This window comes from Nanorana parkeri, unplaced genomic scaffold (genome assembly GCF_000935625.1).
Source record: "Nanorana parkeri isolate BGI_ZX_2015 unplaced genomic scaffold, ASM93562v1 scaffold131, whole genome shotgun sequence".
Lineage (NCBI taxonomy): Eukaryota > Metazoa > Chordata > Amphibia > Anura > Dicroglossidae > Nanorana > Nanorana parkeri.
The window spans coordinates 2,128,933-2,151,578 of record NW_017306399.1 but is presented as its reverse complement, the minus strand read 5'-3'; the positions used below and the strand labels follow the sequence as shown (position 1 = coordinate 2,151,578).

At 45.3% G+C, this 22,646-nt stretch overlaps 1 protein-coding gene across 1 annotated transcript in view; it reads right to left on the bottom strand.

Annotated features, from left to right (window-relative positions):
• The window catches only part of CACHD1 (cache domain containing 1), a 119,621-nt gene that overhangs the window by 5,147 nt on the left and 91,828 nt on the right, over positions 1-22,646 (bottom strand). The window contains exons 10-20 of the mRNA XM_018553869.1: positions 21,500-21,649; positions 18,477-18,600; positions 15,750-15,867; positions 13,681-13,849; positions 12,835-12,977; positions 11,289-11,470; positions 8,752-8,862; positions 7,585-7,707; positions 5,711-5,810; positions 4,062-4,178; positions 1,254-1,414 (exon numbers count right to left, since the gene is read on the bottom strand). Coding sequence (XP_018409371.1) covers positions 1,254-1,414; positions 4,062-4,178; positions 5,711-5,810; positions 7,585-7,707; positions 8,752-8,862; positions 11,289-11,470; positions 12,835-12,977; positions 13,681-13,849; positions 15,750-15,867; positions 18,477-18,600; positions 21,500-21,649 — 1,498 coding nt within the window. The remainder of the gene's footprint in view (positions 1-1,253; positions 1,415-4,061; positions 4,179-5,710; positions 5,811-7,584; positions 7,708-8,751; positions 8,863-11,288; positions 11,471-12,834; positions 12,978-13,680; positions 13,850-15,749; positions 15,868-18,476; positions 18,601-21,499; positions 21,650-22,646) is intronic.

Sequence of the window (22,646 nt, the reverse complement as noted above, 5' to 3'; positions counted from 1 at the left end):
TATGTCTTCACTTTGGGTTCGTTGTCACAATCAATAACTGGCATACCAGCTTTGAACTTGTTTTACGCAAACAAAATCGCCACTGGCAAAAAAAAAAACAAATTAATTTGACACAAAATCTCTTCTTTGATGTATCGAAAGATTGATTTCAAACAAAAGGGTTTTGTTTTGTTTTTTAACGGATGCAACCGGTGATTTTGTTGTAAACGCTGGGTTCACACCTTAGCGTATTGGAAACTCGCGTTTGCCGCACGTTTCTTACTGCGTTTTGCGGTAAAAGGAATGCACTGAAAAAGCGAGTTTCCGAGGGGGTATCCGGCTGGATCCTGACGGATCCTGATGGATACAGCGGGATACGCGCATTAATACACCCCATAGAAGCTCCTGTGCTCAGGTGTGAACCGGGCCTAAAGAGGACCTGTACTGTGGAAGCTGTGCTCATAAAAAGCAAGCAGAACCCAAGCAATGACTGGTGATCTGATGACTTGTGGGAGAATATTAAAGCAGCAGCAGGAAAGAAGGAAAAAGCACAAATCAATAGAAATGAGAAAGCAGAAGCAGGGAGATTCTTGCACTGCAGGTCCTCAGGTACAGCTTCTTCTCCAACAAAGAGAACATTGAGCAGCACGGTAACATATAGCCGAATCTCACTCCAAATCTGGTGAGACTATCAGAGGCAGCAGTGCCTTAGATTATCTGACTCTGCAGGACAGGAGTGCCTAGGCACAGTCACATGACAGGAAGTGCACTGCTATTCCTTAGAAGGAATTTGCAGCAAAACATGCTTTTTCAGGGAGCTGCTTAGGCAGTTATCCTTCAGTAAAGCAAATCTTCACTTTTTAATTTAAGGTCCACTTTTATGGGTCTCGTGATAACCAATTTGCAGAGCCATTTGCTCTACGTATCTTTCTGAACGTTAGTTCTGAGCAAATAGACACAAAAATAAATGTTTTTGGATATATTTTCTTTTCAGGGCCAATGTATAATGTCTTCAGCGAAGCCACTAGATGGAGCTGAGAAGCATAGAAAATACTTTTCTGACACTCCTCAGCTCTGACAAGTGGCCAAAATTCAGAATTACATCACAAACATTCGACCTGAAAAGAAAATATATCTAAAAATGTTAATTTTTTGTGTCTCTTTGCACAGAAATGAATGTTCAGATAGATTTGCAGGGTGAATGGCTCTGCCCATTGGTTATAAATAGACCCCTAAATGTAAGGCCAGCATGAGTTTGTCTGCAGCTGACATACCTGTGGCAATTAAGGCACAGCCGGTCCACCATGCTGCAGGCACAGAAAGCCAGCGAGTCGCAGGTCTCATTCACAATCCCAACAAATGCATTGGTCCCGGGGATCCTAGTCAGGCGATACTTGGAACAGTGACTGCCATGAACGAGGTTGGTGAGATCACCCTAAAAGAAGGACAAAGTGTTACACGAAAGCAAGTTCCGCTATTGTTAGGATTTGCATTATAAAGGTCATCATGTTACATTTGCACATTTCTGATTTCCAATATAGCTTCAAGGTTACCTACCTTACAATGTGCAGGAGGCAGAAAGGGGCAGGCAAGCGTCAGCAACAGGGTGTGCTAAAGCATTGCCTGACAGAATGGTCCGGCATTTGGCTATTAGTGATGGGCTCGGGCGTGTTCGCAGCTCCACGTGCCGAGGCTTTTTTGTAGGCAGCTGCAGGTATTTTTAAATGTATGTTCAGGGGCTACCCAAAAGTACCCCCAAACCTCCTCTACTCCCCATTAAATCATGTCCCAGCATTCATTTTTTTTGCTGTACCTTGCACCTGTAGAAACACTATTTACTTTGCATCTGTAAAAAATAAGTCAAGGCATCTGGAATTGCTCTATTTTTCTTCAAGACGTATCGCTGGTCATCCAACCAGCTTTCTCAATTCAGAATTTAGAAAGCTGGTTGGATGGCCAGTGAAACTTCATCAGGAAAAATACAGCAAGTCCAGTTGCCTTGACAATTTTTACAGATATACCATGACCTGGATGAATGAGAACCTTCACAGACTATTTACTTTGCGCAACGCCGGCCTTGTAAAATTCTTGCAGGGGCAGCTGCAGCTTCCTATGGATGTAAGCGTGCCTCCCAGAACTACATCATTTAGTGTGTGAACAGACTCTTGGGAGCCGAGAAAGCAGGGCTGATTTGTTGGGAAAAAAGCAATATACAGTATACATGTGGAAGGTCAAAGAGGGGATGGGATAGGCAGAGTTCTGTAGACCAGTAGGCAGGATTGACAACACTGGTTGGGATTTCAGTGTAAAAAAAGCACTGTGCTGTCAACTCAAACAAAAAGATAGGAGAACAATTACTTAACCACTTGCCGTCCGCCCGTTGTAAAAAAACGGACAGACGGCACTGCAGCATTGGCGGGTTGCCAATGCATTTTTTTTCTGCTCGCGCGCGCCCCATAGCGGGCACGCACGGGCAGAAAAGACCCGACAAATGCAAACACCCGTTACTGGGTGTTTCACATATAGACGATCGGCGGCTCCATAGCCCGCCGATAGTCTATATGTGCTCGTTTTTTCTGCTTCGTTGATCTCTGCTTCATCAGCTTCTTTTGGGGTCCACAGGTGACATTAGGGGTCCTAGAGACCCCTAATGTCTCCATAAAGAGGACCTGTCAGTGTGCCTTTGCTATTATATAGGGGGATTGTTATCCCCCTATATAATAGCAATAACAATAAGTGCAAAAAAAATATATATATAAATAAAAAAAATAAAAGTAACATATAAAAAAGTAAAATAAAATAAAAGTCACATATAAAAAAAGGGGAAAAAAACCCCCCAAAATGTTTAACTCCCCCACCCCCACGTTTACGCGCCTATAAACGTAAATACGCGTCCGGTGCCCCAGCGCGCAAAAATTACAATTGCGCTACACATGTTACATATCGCCGCGAACGTCGCAGTGAGAGCAATCATTTTAGGGCCATCAATCACTGATAACACTAAACTGATGAGCGGTAACAGCTTTTAAAGCGTCGCCTAGGGCCAATTTTGGGTATTATCGTTTTTTGAGGTTTCGCGCGCGCACGCAATTTTAAGGCTTGACATGTTTAGTGTCTTTTTACCCGACGTGACCCCATCTTTTATATTTTACCAAAAAATTGGGTAATAATAAATGTTTTATCATTTAATATAGGGGAAACTGTTTTTTTTTTTAAATTTCGGTAATTTTTCCTTAAAATAGTAAAAAAATAAAACCCCCAGTGGTGAATAAATACCACCAAAAGAAAGCTCTATCTGTCCCCAAAAAAGGGTATAAAATTCATTTCAGTACAGCGCTGCATGACGGAATAAATGTCAAAGTACCGCAGCGCTGAATACTGAAAAATGGCCTGGATGGGAAGGGGGTTTAACACCGCGGATGTCAACTGGTTAACAGGAATTTTTCTGCATTTGCAGCTTTTTTAAATGCATATAATGTGGGAAACTGTACATGAGAGATACAGTATACTTATTTTTTTACTTTTTTTATTATTGGTCACCGCCATTACTTCAACGCAGTGCAGGAAGCTGCCATTGCCTTAAGTGGTACCAGGTATTGGGCACAACAGACCTTCCACGTGGTAACAAATCTGTCCCAGAACTAGCGGTATTTCTAGATGTCAGGACATGGCAAGTCTTTAGCCTCAGTTGTCATGACAGGTTCTCTTTATTATGAAACAAAGAAAACAGCCTTGCTTCTTAGTGTGCTTAAAAACTTACAGCAACTAGAATGCAATTGTCTTTTCTTAAATAGAGGTTTGAGAAAGAAAATAAAAATCTGACTGGCTGCTGGGGGCAATACAGACGGGTTTTAATCATCACACTTTGAAGAAAGAATCCTACAGATCAGCTTTTTTTTTGTCTTTTGCTAGAAAGTTTCCCTTTTTACTCCAAATTTAAGAAATCGAGATGCACAGATTGCTGAGCCCTTCTCATCTTTAGCAGAAATGTAGGTCGGCAGATGCAAGGCCTTTGATGGATACATCTCAATAACGAGCTCATTAGTGTAAAGAGAATGTTTCATCTCATAAGGAAAACTTACCAACAGGCTGGTGTTAAACTTGTAAAACCTCTGCACGGTTCTGTCGCTGAAGCTGTTGCAGAGATTTTTCTTGACAAAGTTGGGGTGGTTCAGGATGTCATTTGCCACGAGGGGCTCCTGGAATAGAAATCAGAGATAGATCAGGTATAGTAGTCTCAGTGATTAACATGAACCTGCCAGAAAAAGGCCATCAACCCGGCAAGCGCCTGATATCCATGATATGGCCAAAGGTTTGTGGCCACCTATCACACCTACCCATATGGTCAAAAGCACATGGACAGCCCTCATATTGAGTTCAGGTATTCCCAGTGAAGGGTACTGTTAAAACTACCGCGTACAAAGACATTTTATACAAGCGTGCTCTTCCAAACTTGTGGGAAAAGTCTGTGGAAGGTACTTATGTGTTACAGCAGGGGTAGCCAAACTCCGGCCCTCCAGCTGTGGTGGAACTACAAATCCCACGAGGCATTGCAAGATTCTCACAGCCACAGACATTACTCCCAGAGAGAGATGCATCATGGGATTTGTAGTTTCACCACAGCTGGAGGGCCGGAGTTTGGCTACCCCTGTGTTACAGTGTTCCCATGTGCACAAATCCAGATTCATAAAGACATGGTTTGATGGATTTGATGTGGAGGATTCTCTAATTACCTGCTCAGAACCCTGGCCTCAACCCTACTAAATACCGGGATGAATTGGAATGCTGACTGTGAACCTGGGTTTCTCATCCATCAGTACCTGGCCTCACACATGCTTTTGTTGCTGAATGGGCAGACATTTCAAAATCTTGTGAAAAGCCCTCCCAGAAGGCTATACAGTAACTCCAAATCTTTCAAAGCTCATGGTCAGGGTACATGGTCAGGTGTCCACAAACATCTGGCCATAGAATGTAAGACACGACATGAAGCTACACAGTACCTCTGCCTTAAACTAAAATAGGTCTCCAGGTGTATCAAATAAAGGCCTTGCATCTGAGGACTGATGAGGTGGGGGCCTTTAAACAACTTCTTATCACTAGATCTGCATCCATACCTCTTAGCTATGGGTAACTATACTGAGCCCTATGGTGAGCTATATTCACCTGCCTTGTTCCCTGTCGACCCTCACCCCTGTCCCCTCCTCCTCCATGTACCTGCATCCTTGTTGGGTTCATATCTGGCAGAATTCAGAACTGTTTCCGCTCTACCTCCAAGTGGCCCACTCTGAGGACCTCGGATCCTGCACTGCACTAGTAACGGTCTAGAAATGGTACAGTTAATTTTGTAAATTCAGTGATGTCAGCATTATTATGAGCCCAGAGCTCTGGACCTCAGTTGTAGTTGCAATTTTTGTTTCCCCTTTCTCTTTCTGAAACAGTTACGTTATATGTTCAAATGGCAATAAAAACATATTATATACCAAAAATCTTTACTTTAAAACCCTAATTAAACTCGGATCTGTGGGGTACTGGGTATGCAAATTTATTGACTCAGAACTCATGCACCCTATACATCCCACAACATCTCAACAGATTGCTGTGGCAGTTATAATGCAAGCACTTTATAATCAAATCCAAGACCAAAAATTGTCTGGCATCAGTTCACAGGTATATATCAGATGCTCTTTGTTGGCAGTGTCGCTTTAAGAGTTGCTGGTTGATGTGGGGGTACCTTGTGAGTGATGTGCTGCTGTTCCGCTGGAGCATGGCCTTTAGGGTCAATGAGTGTAGGATGCGCCACAAGGTAACCTCTGTCCTCCATGATGAAGCACCTGGTAGAGCAAAAAGACCTAGTTACAACACACACACAGTGCAGATCTCTTTGAAGAATGGATCTCCCTTGTTATTAGAATCCTACGCATGGGTGACTGAGTTCAAGGTATGTGGGCACTTAGGCAAAGAATGTTCTGTGCTGTGCAGCCAACCGCCTGGACAGGAGGAAAACTCTCCGAATTATTCCAGTCAACTGAGTAACAGGATTATGGAATAATCTACAAGACCAAACTTTTATAATTTTCCTGGTCTTTCAAAGCCCGGTAGAAACAGCGTCATTGTGACTAGTGTTTAATGATATAACCCAACGTGTTTATTAAGATCCATCAGAACAATTCAAGAGCAAACCTAAAATTCACTTTCTGTTGCGAATTTCTCTCCTCCCTCCAGAACTGGTGCCCTTTAACAGAACTAGGTCAGACATCAATTTAAAAGCATTTGCATTTTAGTGGTAAACCCATGCTGAGAACTGGGCTATCCGGGGAAATAGAAAGTGCACTTTAAGGCCTGTTCAGATGGAAGCTGAATTCTTTATTTGTGCAACATTCCTCCAGAACTAAGGAAACACGGAAGATCAAACAGGCAGCCACAGCCTAAAAGCTGCAGAAGATGTTCAGGTCAGTGCAATGCAAAAATGAAACACTGAAGTGAAAATTCAACACCCACGACTATGGGGTGCTTGAATAGGTGGTTATATATAGGTGTCTTGCTGCACTCCTTCCCAGCATAGGATGTTCCTTGAAATACTGGTGGGTGCTCATAGTGATCACGGATGGCGCCGTGAAAATATACAAGTTTGCAAAAGGATGTCACCAGCGCACCATTTAAGCGAGATCAGCAAAAGTCCATTTATTAATGGAGTACTGTCATTCCAGTACAAGCGCTTTCGGGGCCGCACAAGGTCCCCTTCATCAGGCTCAGAATGACAATCGCTTGTACTGGAATGAGAGTACGCCATTAATAAATGGACTTTTGCTGATCTCACTTAAATGGTGTGCTGGTGACATCCTTTTGCAAACTTGAATAGGTGGTTAAGCGCCTCTGATGGCCACTTGTGTTGTACTACTACTGATCACTTTTTGGCTGCTGTATGTCTTGGTAAAACCAATGGTGGAATTATTATTATTATACAGGATTTATATAGCGTCAACAGTGTGCGCAGCGCTTTACAATATAAGGAAGACATTACAATCACAATACAATGCAAGACAAGATGGCAAGGAGGGCCCTGCCCGTGAGGGCTTAAATCACCGAGAGAGATTTTGCAACACTAGTGTCCCCTGCTATGAATACACATTGCTCTCAGAGAGGTTGTGAACATTTGTAATGGCCAAGTCAGGTGGGAAGAACTAGAAACTGAGGTCTGCCGCTGGAGTCTCCAAGAGGCCAGAAAGGATTGGCAATCGGCCTACTTGCTCAACAAAGCACTGACTTATTGTAAGATTTGTGTGAACTGGCCCTTTAAAATACATGCAGGCCCGCACAATAAAACCAAAAGAAAAGAAAATGACAAGGGCAGACAATCTTAGTAACCAAACACGTTTTGGTTTACTGAAGCCAAACCGGAAAACGTTTTGCGCTGACTAGTAGGCGAGAGATACGGTTTCTTGCCTCAGTAAATCTTTCGGAGCCTTGTTCCAGTGCAAACATTAAAAAAAAAGTCAGATCACTTTTCTATCCTGTCATTACACTGCTTCTTCACAACTTTTTGTTGGACTCTCTCACAGAATGGACTTACACAAATAGATACATCACTGCCCTGTTTTGTCCTACCTTATTTTGTTGCCGCCATCTTGGTTGCAGACAGGAAGAAGTTCCATGAGCACTTTGTAGAAGTACCGTAGGGTGAAATCAATGCCCATCACGGCGACCGTATACCCGGCTGAAACCTGACCGCTTAATACAATAAAAAGAGAATAAAAATGTAAGTGCCTGTGTAAACAGACTTTAGACCTGTGTAGATAGAAACATTCAGCGTGATTGTGACATCAGTTTGAGAAGCTCCTTAGAACATTCACAATTCACTGACAGGTGCATTTGAGCTGCAGTCTGTTTCCTTCTAACCTTTAGGCCTCATTCACACCAGAGGCAGTGCGTTCCGGCCCGATTCTGGCCAGAACGCACTGCCTCGCATTGCGGCTGGCTCACTTTGTGGGGCAGGAGGGGGCGTGGTGGTCCATTGAAGTGAATGGTACCATAGCCACGCCCTCCAGCCGCACGGGATCGCAAGGCACATTATGCCTGCGGTCTAGTCCGATCAAAATGCTGCAATGCTGCTTTGATCGAACCGGAACGCAGGCATAATGTGCCTTGCGAGCCCCTGTGGCCGGTGGGTGTGGCTACGGTACCATGCACTTCAATGGACCGCCACGCCCTCTCCTGCCCCACAAAAGCCGGCCGCAATGCGATGCAGTGCGTTCTGGCCAGAATCGAGCCGGAACACACTGCATCTGGTGTGATGAGCTCTTAAACAACCTGCTTCAAGATGCTTTTGCACTCAAATAGATCTTCATGCGGGGAAAGGCAGTTCTGACAGAGGCCCTTAGGTAAAGCTTGCTGTCCAGCTGTGTGGGAACTACAAGTCTCAAAAGGAGGCCTGTTAGCAGTTTCACCACCTGGAAGAAGACACACATACTCTAACTACTTCTAATTTGGGTCAAAAGTCCCAGATATGAACCATCGCAGGTTCATGTTACATACCTAGTTACATAGTATTTGGGGTTGAATAAAGACATACGTCCATCAAGTCCAACCCATGTAGTATGTGAAAACATGTCTTACACATGAAGTGTTGATGTCTGCTTTTTCACTAAAGGAAAACATGGAAGTATGATAAAGGTGTCCTGCAAGGGAATCTAATGGGTGCAAAACCTTTTGGCCTATAAAGTCCCTTTGTCATCAGAGAAAGCTGGGTCATGTGTTAGAGTGGGGCATTCTCACCTGGGAGACTGGACAGTGTGACTTATAGTGACCACGTAGCCTGCTCCTCCCACATCCAGGTACGGTCCAGTAAAAGTGATGAGGCCAGGATTGGCTAAAGCGTGAAGATACCTAACAAGCAATGATAAACAGGTCAGAAAATGAAGGTTAGAGATAGTCTGCACACGTGCCTTTTTATGTTGCCACATATGTGTTCCAATTATCACAAACAGCCGATATAGACAAATGATTTACTGTACTAACCTACACAACTACTAGCTTTCGGACAATTACCCTTTTGGCTCAGGTCACGCTGCCTGCAATGATCAATGTGTTCTTCAACACGCACAGAAATGTGCCATCACATGCTGCTGTATGGCTCACCTGTGACTCCCGGGCTGAGTTATATGACCAAAATGTACGCTGTATGGCCGTGGACAAGAGCCCTTAGGAAGAGTGTTACACCAACTGAGTGCAATCTTTTTCTTCTAGTGTGATGGAGCTAATCTATGTGTATATAGAGCTGCAAGGCTGAACTGGATAAAAAAACTTAATTTAATGGATCAGAGCAGCCTTTCTGAAGCAGGGTTCCAGGACACCCTGTGGTACCTTCCTTTTAAATTTTTGCACAGTGTCATGCATTTCCATGGTGCAGCTGAGCCAGCCACCAGCACTATGGAAATGCGTGAAACTAATCTAGGACGTGTGGTATCCAGGACCTCACCCAGCATTCAGGGAGGACAAAAATCTGCTTCTGTCAAGGCCTTTCCTCCACCTCCTGCCCTCTGCCATGCTGCCACTGATGCACTGTGGTGAAGATTGTAAGGTAGGTTACCTAGATGTGAAAGGGTGGGGGTTGGTGCTCTGAGGCGACGGGAGGGGGACCCTGAGGCGACGGGAGGGGGACCCTGAGGCGACGGGAGGGCGACCCTGAGGCGACGGGAGGGCGACCCTGAGGCGACGGGAGGGCGACCCTGAGGCGACGGGAGGGCGACCCTGAGGCGACGGGAGGGCGACCCTGAGGCGACGGGAGGGCGACCCTGAGGCGACGGGAGGGCGACCCTGAGGCGACGGGAGGGCGACCCTGAGGCGACGGGAGGGCGACCCTGAGGCGACGGGAGGGCGACCCTGAGGCGACGGGAGGGCGACCCTGAGGCGACGGGAGGGCGACCCTGAGGCGACGGGAGGGCGACCCTGAGGCGACGGGAGGGCGACCCTGAGGCGACGGGAGGGCGACCCTGAGGCGACGGGAGGGCGACCCTGAGGCGACGGGAGGGCGACCCTGAGGCGACGGGAGGGCGACCCTGAGGCGACGGGAGGGCGACCCTGAGGCGACGGGAGGGCGACCCTGAGGCGACGGGAGGGCGACCCTGAGGCGACGGGAGGGCGACCCTGAGGCGACGGGAGGGCGACCCTGAGGCGACGGGAGGGCGACCCTGAGGCGACGGGAGGGCGACCCTGAGGCGACGGGAGGGGGACCCTGAGGCGACGGGAGGGGGACCCGTCACCTCAGGGTTTTTGCATGAGGGTCTGGGATAAGTGTCTGGTATAGATTTTAGGGGGAACCGCACATCATTTTTGGATGACATCAGACTAGAGACATGCTCTGTGTGCGCTGACTTCTTTTGTTATCTTTCCTGGCATACAAGTTGGAATTGTATTAAGTCAGGTTGTGTTACATTGCATACATTGTTTTGATTGTTTCCAGTTTAGTACGCATACCAGATTCAAGGAAATTTACTATTAGAGTTTTATGTTCCCAAGATGCCACAGGAGCTACCCCTACCCCTGTGCTCTGAGCAAGCTATGCTGTCAGTGAATATTCACAGTGACAAACAACATTTTTCGGTGTATCGGGCCCCGGACAGAATATTTGCTTCTCAGTGCCTGTTCACATGACGTCCGTTTTGTGTGCTTACCTGATCCGTACGCTCCTGCACTCAAAATGCATCCCAATGTATCCCTATGTGTTTTATGGGCTACAGTTCTCACATGCGCTGTCCGTTCAGCTTACGACAGAAAAATACTGCATGTCACATTTTGTACGGTCAGGAAACAGTCAGGAAACGCAAACGCGCCAAAAACGCACTGCACTGCAGCTAACATACTAACAGTCAAAACGCACTGCATCAGTAGCACCGCTTCTGCAGATCCGGACCGGATCAGGACCTGAAACTCATGTGAGCAGGCCCTCACTCTCAGCCAAGAGACCGGGTAGAAGTTTTACTGGGGTATATTCAGTGATATTTAACAGTTCCTCCTTATAATAATAAATAAAATTAAAAATCTATCTTCAATTATTATCACTAATAAGATAATACGAAATGGACATTTCTAGAAAAAAAAAAAAAAAAAAGAAGAAGAATTCAGACACAGATGCGCAGAAGACGCTGTGATTTAATATTACATTAGGCGCTGCGACAATGCAGGAAAATCTTTTCTTATTAGGAAAGTTCTGGTGTGAAACAAAATCTAAACGGATTAATGTAAAGATGGTTTGGAAGTATAAATGACGGTAACATTGTACAGCATGACAAGTAATGAGAGAGGGGACTCACCATGGTCTCCTGGTGGGATCAAACGCTTTGTCCATGAGAGAGCCGGGGTAGATCCGCAGCACCCCATTGGGCGTTGCTATGTAACGGCGCACAATGTAGCTGTTCAGATTGCTCATGTCCATCTGTCTCATCCATTCATCGGTGACGTGACTGGTAGCCATGACCTCATTTCTGACAGAGAACTGCGAGAGAAAGCCACATGTAGAAGGGGACGCCTTAAGTGTATGAAAGGATACTAATCTCTCCCCGGGATCTCTCCCAAGGGCTGGCCTGTTATACTAGCTGGCAGATAAGAACACATCACACTCCCTTCTAGGCTAGCTGAAAGATGAATGCCAGGCAAAGACAAAAAAAACCACACCACAATGTATAATGTTCCTTAAAACAAAGTATCTAAACCCAAAACCTTTCTTTATTAAAGCTAAACTCCGTCCTTCCCTTCAGTCTTGCACAGTTGTACCGGCTCCTCTCCTGCACTGAAATTGCTTTCTCTCATTTCACTGCACACTGCGAGCTTCTCATTATGTGCATTAGAAGCTGCAGCAAGTCAGATAGGGCCCGCCATCATCTAGAACTTTCCTCCCCAGCCTTACTGGCCCACACCTTTCATTTATTGGATTTCAGTTCTTTGAATCATGGAGGCTCAGCATCACATATGGGCATTACCGAGGGTGATCTGTATGCAAATGCACCCTGCTTAGAATTCCAACTGCTCCAAAAACGGACAACCACCCATCAAGGCATTTTGATATTTACATAACTCTTCCCAAAAGACAGCCCACTGCTTGCATCAGGGCTGAGGGCCCTTGAGAGGAGTACCGAGGCAGGGTGCCCTGATATTTCCAGGAAGCTACGTACCCCACCACTGCTGGCCCCTGTGACTGGGCATGACCTGCCTGCATTGCATAGGGAAGTACAGAAACCCAGTCATGACATCACTGGGTCTTAAATAATGTATGCAATGTATGTGACTGGTCCCTCAAAGCCTCTTCCCTTTGCTGCCTAACCGTTTGCAGCTGTTGAACATCTGAACAGTGACTGCAGTTGATTGGCTTCACTGCTTGGCCAACAATTATCGGCCCAGCTCCTTCGATTTTTCAGTCACAGATTTTTGAAAGGATGAGGTGAACAGGGCCACCCAAGGCTCAAATTTCGAGCCCTGGTTGGCCAGCTTAACTCAAACAATCTTACAATTAATGGTACCCATTACTATAACTCAGGGGCAGGGCCGTCCTTACCATCTTGTCTTGAATTGTATTTTAACTGTAATGTCTTCCTTATATTGTAAAGCGCTGCGCAAACTGTTGGCGCTATATAAATACTATGTAATAATAATAATAACTAAAGGTGCAATGGAAATAATAATTGTATTCCAAGAACTAATCCGGCTTCCCTTATGGGTTCAGGATGACATTTTTCATTCCCTGTGAGGATGACATGGCAGCTATGTCTTCTTTGGGGCTAAATCTGCTGGAGTTTGGAAAGAGGTTTACGTGTGCATGTAATGCCGTAAAATCTGCTTAACATTCACAAGACTCGTACTAACCTTCAGTCCTGGATTCGCAATGAGACGAGTATTATCGCTCAGGTACGCCGTGTAGTGTTCAACCATCCTCTTGGTCTCGGGCTGACTCAGATGCTCGTACGGAGAAGAGAAGCAGCCGGCAGCCAACATAACAGTGGGGCTTTCTGAAAGCCAAGATAGCATTTATTAAAGAGGACCTGTTGTGCCACTATGAAAACAGTATATAAACAGCAGAAAAGAGAAATCAATGGTTGCCATTTTTTCAGGTTATACTTCTGGCAAATGGCATTTTCTAATAAACAATATAAAATGTACCTTCTCTACCAAACACACTGAATGTTCAAACATAAATATCTAATTAAGCCAACTAATACGTAAACAAAGCTTTCCAAGCATACTAAATATGTGAGCATAATGCATACTCCTCTTAAATGGCCTGCTTTTTCTAGGGACATTGGTATGCTGAGCAATCTGTCTTCCATAGCTAGGCTGCTTCCAAAAATGAAAGCTGTCGGGCTGTTACTGCTGATTCTGTTAATGCTGCTTTGAGTCAGTGACCAAGAACAAGCAAGCAGATCTGTGAAGTCAGAGAAGAGTTAGCAGTTCCTATCAGCATAATTCTTCAAGGTGACTGACTCAATGTACTAAGGGCAGAAGGTCAACGTGACAACCAGTCAGCTAGCATTCCAACAATATGATGCAGCAGTAACAATCTAGCCCTACAGATAGAAGAATGTACAACCCAAAAGTTGCATGTTTCTGAAGACCACTGCCCTTATGAATAAATGTGACAGGTGCTCTTTCCACAGGGTGGGACATTATGAGAGTCAGAAGACAGGGCAGCAATTTCGATCTGATGCAAGTTACCTAGAGTTGCCAGCTGTTTGAAGTGAAGGCATGCGGTGGGCTGGCCCAGCAGGTCGAGGCGATGGTATAAGAGCTTGCTGCTGGGAACCGTGTTCAGGTTTTTCAGCTGTTTCACTGGTATTTCTGGCTGTATCATCACAATGCACAAAATGAACGAGGTATCCTGAACCTGGAGGAGGAGATTGAATGGCAACGTGAGGGGAAAGCAATTATTCTTTTCTTCCCTTTTTATGCAAGCAGCATTGTAGGTACCCTTCTCCTCTCCTGATAGCGGGTGGTCCTTGATGATGCAGACAGCAGTGCCACTCTCTACATCAATACACTGTTAGCCCAGGGTGCTGAGGTGAAGCCCCACACTCACAGTATGTCCTCAGTCTCCCAGGTTGACTGATGTCCAGGGTCTCTTGTGGCAGGGAAGACGCACAGCAGGGAATGGCGGGCCTATCCAAATTGATACCACGTCATACCAGGAAGTAGCAGAGGACTGAGACGCTTGTATTTTACCGGCCGGATCTTTCGTTTTAAACTGTGAGTCACTTACGTTTTTATTAATAAACGTTTATGTATACTGCACCATGAGGAGATTTCCTTTTTAATTATATAAATCGCATTGGACGTAACATTGCTGAAAGTAACATCCGGGATGTGGACCCTCTGATTCATCATCTCCGCTATACCATTTCAGCTGAGGGGTGAGTGCGCACCCCGAAGGGGGACACTTTGGAGACACATATACACGTCGGTGTGGGAGAATTTATTCTATTCTGTTAGAGTTTTATTGGATCCACTTGAAAACTTTTTTGCACAGAACGTTAATCATTTTTCCACGAGAAATGAAGCACTATTAAGAATTGGTTTTAAAACTGGTTGTTATCTGTACCCTCACTCAAGGACTATAATTATCTTTATCACCACAGTGTGAACACACACTCTAATGTTCACATTAGAGGTGAGGAGATTAAGGGGGGATATGATTTCCATGTACAAAATGTTTAATGGTGGTAGCAACATTAGCGATAAACTGTTTAAAATTAACTCCGTTACAAAAACTAGAGGCCATCACCTAAAATTGGTGGAAAAAAAATTCCAGCACAAGGGGCGAAGGGGGTTCTTCACAGTAAGATCAGTTAGGGTCTGGAACTCACTGCCACAGGCGGTGATTTCAGCAAATAATGTGGAATTGTTCAAGAAACTTTTGGACGATTTCTTAAGGGACCGTAATATACAGGGGTACAGGTACTCCTAGAATGAGATCCTAATAGGTTGGACTTGATGGACTAATGTCTTTATTCAACCTCAAATACTATGTAACTATGTAACTATGTAACATCATTTTAACCTACATTTTTGGATATTCACTGTATATAATGGTTTATAAGATTATTTAATATTGTGTGATATTTATTTAAAATACCGAGTCATTACACGCTGCCTGGCTTCCTCAATGGCGCTTTCGGTATCGGAATTGGAGAGTACTGAAAGCAAATATCGGTACTCGTACTTGATACCGAAAAAACGGTATCGGTGCATCCCTAATCACCATCATAAAACCAATGGTAATACAATATATACCCCACAGCGTAGATGGAGAAATCTGTTGCACTTTTTCCATCTGACCATAGAGAATCTGCAGATAATAGGTGTCTATAGGTGTATGGCCAGCTTAAGAGTGTGGAAGTCCCATATGGACACTCTTATCCTAGACAGGGATAAAGGCCCAGCAGAAAATTAAAACCAGCCCAACTCCACCCAAAACATGAAAACCCCCTTTTAGGTAAAACTCTGGCCATCTAAACGCAATGGGTTTCCAAGGTTGGACTGCTCAGCTCTGGAAAAAGGCCTAACAGGGTAACTAAAGTTCTTTAATTGCAGAAGGAATTTCCAGCAAAACGGCCCGAGATGAAAATCCTCTTTGAGACGAGTTTGCATAGTCAAGTGCTCGGGGTAAATTCTCCAAGCAGAAGCTTATTTCCAGGACGTGTGAATTAAATAACCATTGTCCCATCACAAAATGTTATTACGACTCCATGGATTATAATCAAGAGGATGAGGCTGCTGTGCTGTCTTACCATTTTCCAGGCGTAGCTGACATTATACGCCTCCTTCCCAGGGTTCCGCAGCTTGTTGATGTGCCAAGACAGCGAGGAATTCACAGGCACTGTAATAATCTGACTGCCCAGGGGGAGGCTGCGGAGGAAACACACACTGATAAGTCTCAGGCAAACAAATATGAGAGCCAGCCCCTGACAGAGACCTAACCGACTCATCCTGCCGCGCAGAGAATTGTTATCATTGCTCGGCTCGACCTCGGCAAATCGCTGAAACGTCTCTAAATTACAGTGTTGCTGCTGCAGGGAGAATTGGAGCGTTATTACATCCGTGGGGAAGAGTGGCTGCGTGCTTGATAAAAGGGACAGTAACTGCTGATGTGTCCTCGGCTTAATTGTGTTTAACACAAGAGAATGCAAACGCAGTGTAGATTTATTTTATTCCTCCTCTATAGTGGTGACTCACATCTGTATTTAAATGATCCTATAGCAACAGGTTCACTTAAAGTGGACCTGTACAAAAAAAAAAAAGGTATATTTGCTATGTTATAGGAAACATGTAGAATTGTTAAAGGAGTCTGATCAATACCCTGAGAAAACATGCCATTTGTCTGGAATTCCTCCTAAAAAATAGCAGTGCACTTCCTGGAATGTGAGTGTGCCTAGGCACTGCTGTAGCCTCATGTATGTCTCTTTACTCTACAATCCCACAGGACTAATTAATGTAGCCTCATATATGTATCTGCAGCGCAAGATCATCTAAGGCACTGCTGCCTCCGACTGCCAGTCTCAGGAGATTTGATGATATCACTACTGTCCTGCTAACTGTTCTCCTTGCTGGAGGCTCAGGCATGAGGAAGCAAAACCCTGCCTCTGCCCAGATAGCCAACACCACAGACAAGGAAGTGAGTAATGGCAAAAAATTAGCTGCAGGGAGACCGCATGTAATATCAGGGGACATGTCCTTTGCCCTCTACCTTTTTATTAGGGCTGGTAATGATTAACATTTTCGTGTTCGATTAATCAAATTTGTTTTTAAATTGATTAATTGATTAAATTTCAATTATAACGCACATACAGATCCAACTTCATTGGCCTATACACATACAGCACAGCAATGAAGTAATACAATGAACTAGGATCACACTAATCCAGCGTGTTATTAATCTCACGTGCCCCACTCAATATGGCCGCCGCTTGAGTGGGGCAACTCAGAATAATAACGTGCTGGATTAGTGTGATCCTAGTTCAGTGTATTACTTCATTGCTGTGCTGTATGTGTATAGGCCAATGCCTTGGCTGGCGCTCGTGCAGAAAGTTTCTTGGGCAAACTCACCGGCCCAAGTGGCTCCGTTGGCTAACAAAGGGGGGAGGAGTCCAGTGACGTTACGGACAGACCTCATCGGACTCCTCCCCCTTCCCTTACTTAGCCGTCACGGACATTGACGACACCGGACTCCTCCCCCCTTCCCGTTAGCTGACTGGGCCACTTGGGGAAGGGGGGAGGAGTCCGGTGACGTCGATGTCCGTGACGTCGCTGGATCGCCGACGGAACTCACGCAAGCCGGCGCAGAGGTGAGTGTTTTAATTAGCGATCAAAATAATTTTAATCGATCAAAAAGTTTAACGATTAAATCGAGAAATTAATCTTTAATTTCCACAGCCCTACTTTTTATTTTTTTATTTTGGAGCACATCTTCCAGAGTTTGGTTCCTCTTTAAAGTGTGTGTCAGTGGAAAAAATAACAAAAACAAAAAATGTATGCACATCCTTTCTCTATGGGAGTATGCGGCCGTATGCCACCCTACGCTCACCCGCCCTGCATGTCCGTGAGGGTGTCCGCACTCGTACGCTGAAAGGATGGATCCCGTCTGCGCCCTAGCCAGGACACCCGAACGGACCTGCCCTTGGGGTGAGCATAGGGCGGCATAAGGCTGCATACTCCCATAGAGAAGGACGGGGGCTGTGTACTAATCACACGCAGCACCTGTCCTTCCCGGGAGCTGCCCGATACGGCTGTGCACGCAGCACGGAGCTGTACGTGCCGGCCGTTTCTGATGTGAATGAGGCCTAAAGGAGAGGGGCAGACTCACAGGGTTTCAATTTCCTCTATACTATAGAGCAGTGAAAGATCAGACCCCGCTGACATAGTTATATCCAATCTGGGTGCAAAGAAGAAGAAAAAAAGCAAAGCACCCGTGGCTGCTGGAAATGCTCATTATTGCCTCCCCCCCCCCTGTTTAAGGCCGGGAGAGAGTTCTCAGTCATGACCTTTCTCTTCACTTCTGTTGGTCAAACAGGGCAACCAAAAGCCAAGGAAAGTGGAGTATGTGCAGCTGGCGAGGAGTGCAGTTAGGTTTACTTTAATGTGACCTTTGACCCCCTATGACTGCCTCAGCAATGCCGGTTTTTGTATTTCTATCCAAATAGGTTCCTTACACTTTTAGGTACAACATTTAATTGGGGAGTGGGGGCGGGGTTAATAAAAACAAAATTGTTGAAACTGAAATTTCCTGATCCCCAAATAACCCTTAGAAGAATGTACTAAATTTGGAAGGGAACCAAACTGAGTTGACATTTTTTTTTTTTTTACTTTACCACAGTTGCGGTGTTTCTTGGTTAACATTATTTAACTGATGCACATTTTAGGGAGTACTGTCATATCATACAAGGGGCCTGTGCTTTTGTTTATGAATGTGGCTAAATATTTGTGTACAGATGTAACATTTCTTCAACCCATTTCCTTACCTGAGAATATTCTGGCGAACCAGAGCGAACTTTGGTATGTTCTCGTAGTGTGTGATATCTGTGTGCAGCGGAGGCTCTACCAATAGATAGGGTCTGGTGAGCGAGGGATGCATCAGAGTGTAACCTAGAAGGAAAGAGCAGAAGGGACAACAGATGAAAATGTCTTCATCTGTAACAAAGTATACCAACGGCTCAGACTAGAGACACTCTAATACAATATAAGGCCAAAAGGTTTGTGGGCACCTAACCAGAACACTTATATGAGCTTGTTGGACATCCCATTCCAAAACCAAGGGGCATCAATGTGAAGTTGTCCCCCCTTTGTGGCTACAACGGTCTCCACTCTTCTAGGAACACACAAGATTTTTGCATGAGTTGGAATTTGATCCTATTCAGCCAAAAGAGCATTTGTGAGGTCAGGTATTGATGTTGCATGAGAAGACCCGGCTCATAATCAGCATATCAATCCTTTCCCCGAGGTGATCAGTAGGGTTGAGGTCAGGACTCTGTGGAGGACACTCGAGTTCCTCCACACCAGGTACCCGATGTTGCATGAGAAGACCCGGCTCAATCAGCATTCCAATCCTTTCCCAGAGGTGATCAGTAGGGTTGAGGTCAGGACTTTGTGGAGGACACTCGAGTTCCTCCACACCAGGTACCCGATGTTGCATGAGAAGACCCGGCTCATAATCAGCATTCCAATCCTTTCACAAAGGTGTTCAGTACAGTTGAGGTCAGGACTTTGTGGAGGACACTCGAGTTCCTCCACACCAAACTCTTCAAACCGTGTCTTTATGGAGCTGGCTTTGAGCACAAGGGCAGAGTCATGCTGGAACGGAAAAGTCCCTTACCCAAGCGTCTGCCAAAAGGTTGGAAGAGCATGATTGTCTAGAATAATATGCACAAACAGCACCTTTCACTGGAAACATCCGAACTTCATAATTTGGCCATACGGTTGTAGGTGCGGGGATCAAGTGTTTACAAACTTTGGCCATACAGTATAGCAGCCCACGTGTCAGTGTTCTGATTTGAACACTAGGAGGCGCCAGAACACAGTGTTACATAGACAAGTCTGCCCCCTAACTATTGCAGATCATTGTAGAAAAGCAGCCTATACTGCTGGCAGCCACAGCATACTAACTTTTTAAAAGGTGGAATCTGTAAGAGACGCAGAAAATTTGCTGTTTAAAAGGGAAATTATATTTTCAGTTTCTCTTTCTGAGTCCGTATTGCGGTATTGGGATGTCTGCAGAAATATAATTTCAAACACCAACTTTCATTCTTTTATATGCTTTCCTTTCTATAATTTATGACTTTTTCATTATTATAACACCATAAAAGCTTATAAGAACAGAAGAAGTAATTGCACGTCTCATTCCAACACCTATCCTAAATAAATTTAAAGGATTATTCCTCATTTTAGGACAGTGGGTAGAGCCATTGCATATCACCCCAAAAGCCAGAACCGCCGTTGTATACTGCAAACATAGTCTATTATAGAGCTATGTTTTCCAAACTACATACGTCTGTTTCAGGATAGTTGGGCATCATCAGTGCAGTGTATGGAAACCATGGTTTCTTTGGAGTATGCACTGCTCTAGTGATAAGAAAATAGGGCAAATATTGCCTTATATCCGGGGTAGGCCACCTTTGCAAACCAGCTGTGGTGAAACCTCAAATCCCATCATGCCTCTGGGAGCCATGCCTGGGACGGCTGTCAGTATTGCAATGCCTCATGGGACTTGCAGTTCCACAACAGCTGGCTTGTCAACGTTGCCTACCCCTGCCTTATGTTATAGAGCCGGAGTGGGCAACCTTGGCACTTCAGCTGTTGTGGATCTACAAGTCCCATGAGACATTGCAGTACTCTGCATTTGGGAGTCATGCCTGAGGCTGTCAGAGGCATGAAGGAATTTGTAGTTGCAGCACAGCTGGAGTGCCTAGGTTGCCTACCCCTGCTCTATAACATAAGTCAGGGGAAGGCAATTTATTCCAAGCGACATACAGCTGTTTCAGATTGCCCATCATTAGTGCAGTGTGTGGAAACCAAGCCCTCCATAGAATGCCGTGTGGAATAAATGGCTTTATCAGATTAGGCTATAGCCACACTATACACCAGCGGCTCTGGGTGTACACCTGGCTGTTAGGGCGTTAGGGAATGATTTGCATGGCTTCACTCACTGTAAAGTATCTGTGGAGGAGAAACATTGTCACCCGAGGGCAGGAAGTGTGCTAGGACTACAGAATACCTCCCCTCATCTCCAGTGGAGTCAGACAGAGTCTCCCTCATTCTGTCCAGGATCATGTAGCTCTTTTCTCTCCAAGCTGACTGTCCCTGGCCTGCCCCTATCCTTTAATGCATTTCACTATCATGAAGCCTCAACATCACAAGTGGGTGTTACCACAGTTTCCCGTTTTAGGAACCCATGTACAGCTCCCTGTTGGCCAGGCCCCTCCCACAAGCCATGATCTGAATTGCAATGCGTAGAGAAGCACAAAGACCCAGTGATGATGTCACTAAGTCTATGGAAAGGTCTGTAATGAAAAGAGAATGGGTTTCTTTTTGTGATTTCATTAGCATGTTGATGAGAAAGGGGAGGAGGGAACTAGGTAATGCAAAATGTAAGCAGATTAAACTTCAGACTGCACGGTGGTTTCGAAAGCCGCAGAATTCCGTGTACAAAATCAGCCCGTGTTCTAAACTGGCTGGCTGCAATAGCTGCCAAGGTTGTAAAACCATCTTTAATGAGCCAAGGAACCTGGCGCTAGCCTTACAAAGCTGTTTACCTTGCAGGTTGGTCCTTCTGTTATTTGATCTTAAGAAGGGAATCTTTTTTTTTTCTCTTAGAGCCACTTAATGTTTATCTGTTCGGAAGCCAAAATCTGCGGCAGCCAGACCAGTTCAGGATACCCGGATATAGTCTCCGCAGAGCTTTATTTATCGTGAGATGAATGAAATCCGAGTCTCTCAAGGTTACGAGGACGACTGGATGGAATGCGCCGCGGCGTTGTTACAAAGATACCTTTGTTATCGATGAGGAATGTGTACGAGCCCAGGGAGTCCTGGTAGTAGGTAACGTCCTCGAGGATGTACGCAAGATTAACGTCAACGCCCACGATTCCCAGGAGCAAGTTTCCAAAATAACAAGGCTTGCTGACCGTCATGATCAGTCCTGAAAGGCACAATGCAAAGGTGGAAAATATTATGCATCTATTTACCCCAAAAATTGCTTGGAATCCATATAAATGAAAAAAAAAACAAAAAAAAAACAAAACACACAACCCAAAAAAGTCAGTCAAACATAAATCAGTATTTCCTATTTTAAATGGAACCTGTGCTCGTTCCATAGTGGGCAAAGTGACAGCTTTCCTTTGCAGCAGCGCATACTCAATTTTTCTTGCTCCCCCTTCCACTCTGTCCAACTGCCGTGAGCAGGATAGGACGCACCATGTAAGCTACAAGTGACTCAAGCGTAGCTTGCATATGGCCATGGATGATCCCCTTGTGAATGCTCTGATGTATGGTGATTGGTCCAGCACTGTCACATGATGGGAGTCACTTGCTTCTCCCCACCTGGAAGTACTGGGTGACGTCTTGCTTACAGCACCTTAGCAGAAAGCTATATGCTGTCGGGAAGGGGGGGGGGGGGGGGCCTTAAAGCAAACCTGTTGCTTTGCTCTGCATGTGGCACCCCTGACCCGGTCACTGAGCCATGTGTGGAGAAGGGAGGGAGGAGACTCCCTGCCCCTCACTTGTTCGTTAAGGATGAGGCATCTAGATTGATGCCGTCAGAGGTTTTTTTTTGTTTCTTTTCTTTGATTGGATGGCTTGGACCAACAGCACTTTGCCATTGGTTCAGACCATTCACAGAGGTCAAGCCTCCGACTTCAAATCAGAGGCTGTTGTAGCTCTGGCCTCACTGTGTTAGGTTAGACACAGCAGCGGGGAAGCTCACTGATGCATAACCTTACATGGCTGTCTAAAACCAGTTGTAGCGCCTGTAATTAACAGGTGGCACTACGTCCATGACAGGTAACACAGCGGGGAGGCATTGCAAGACTGACAGTTACAGAAATGGCTCCCATAGGCAGGAGCATGTAGGGATTTACAGTTAAAGCACAGCTGGAGGGCCAGAGTTGCCCACCTCTGCTCTACAGAAATAATTGGCT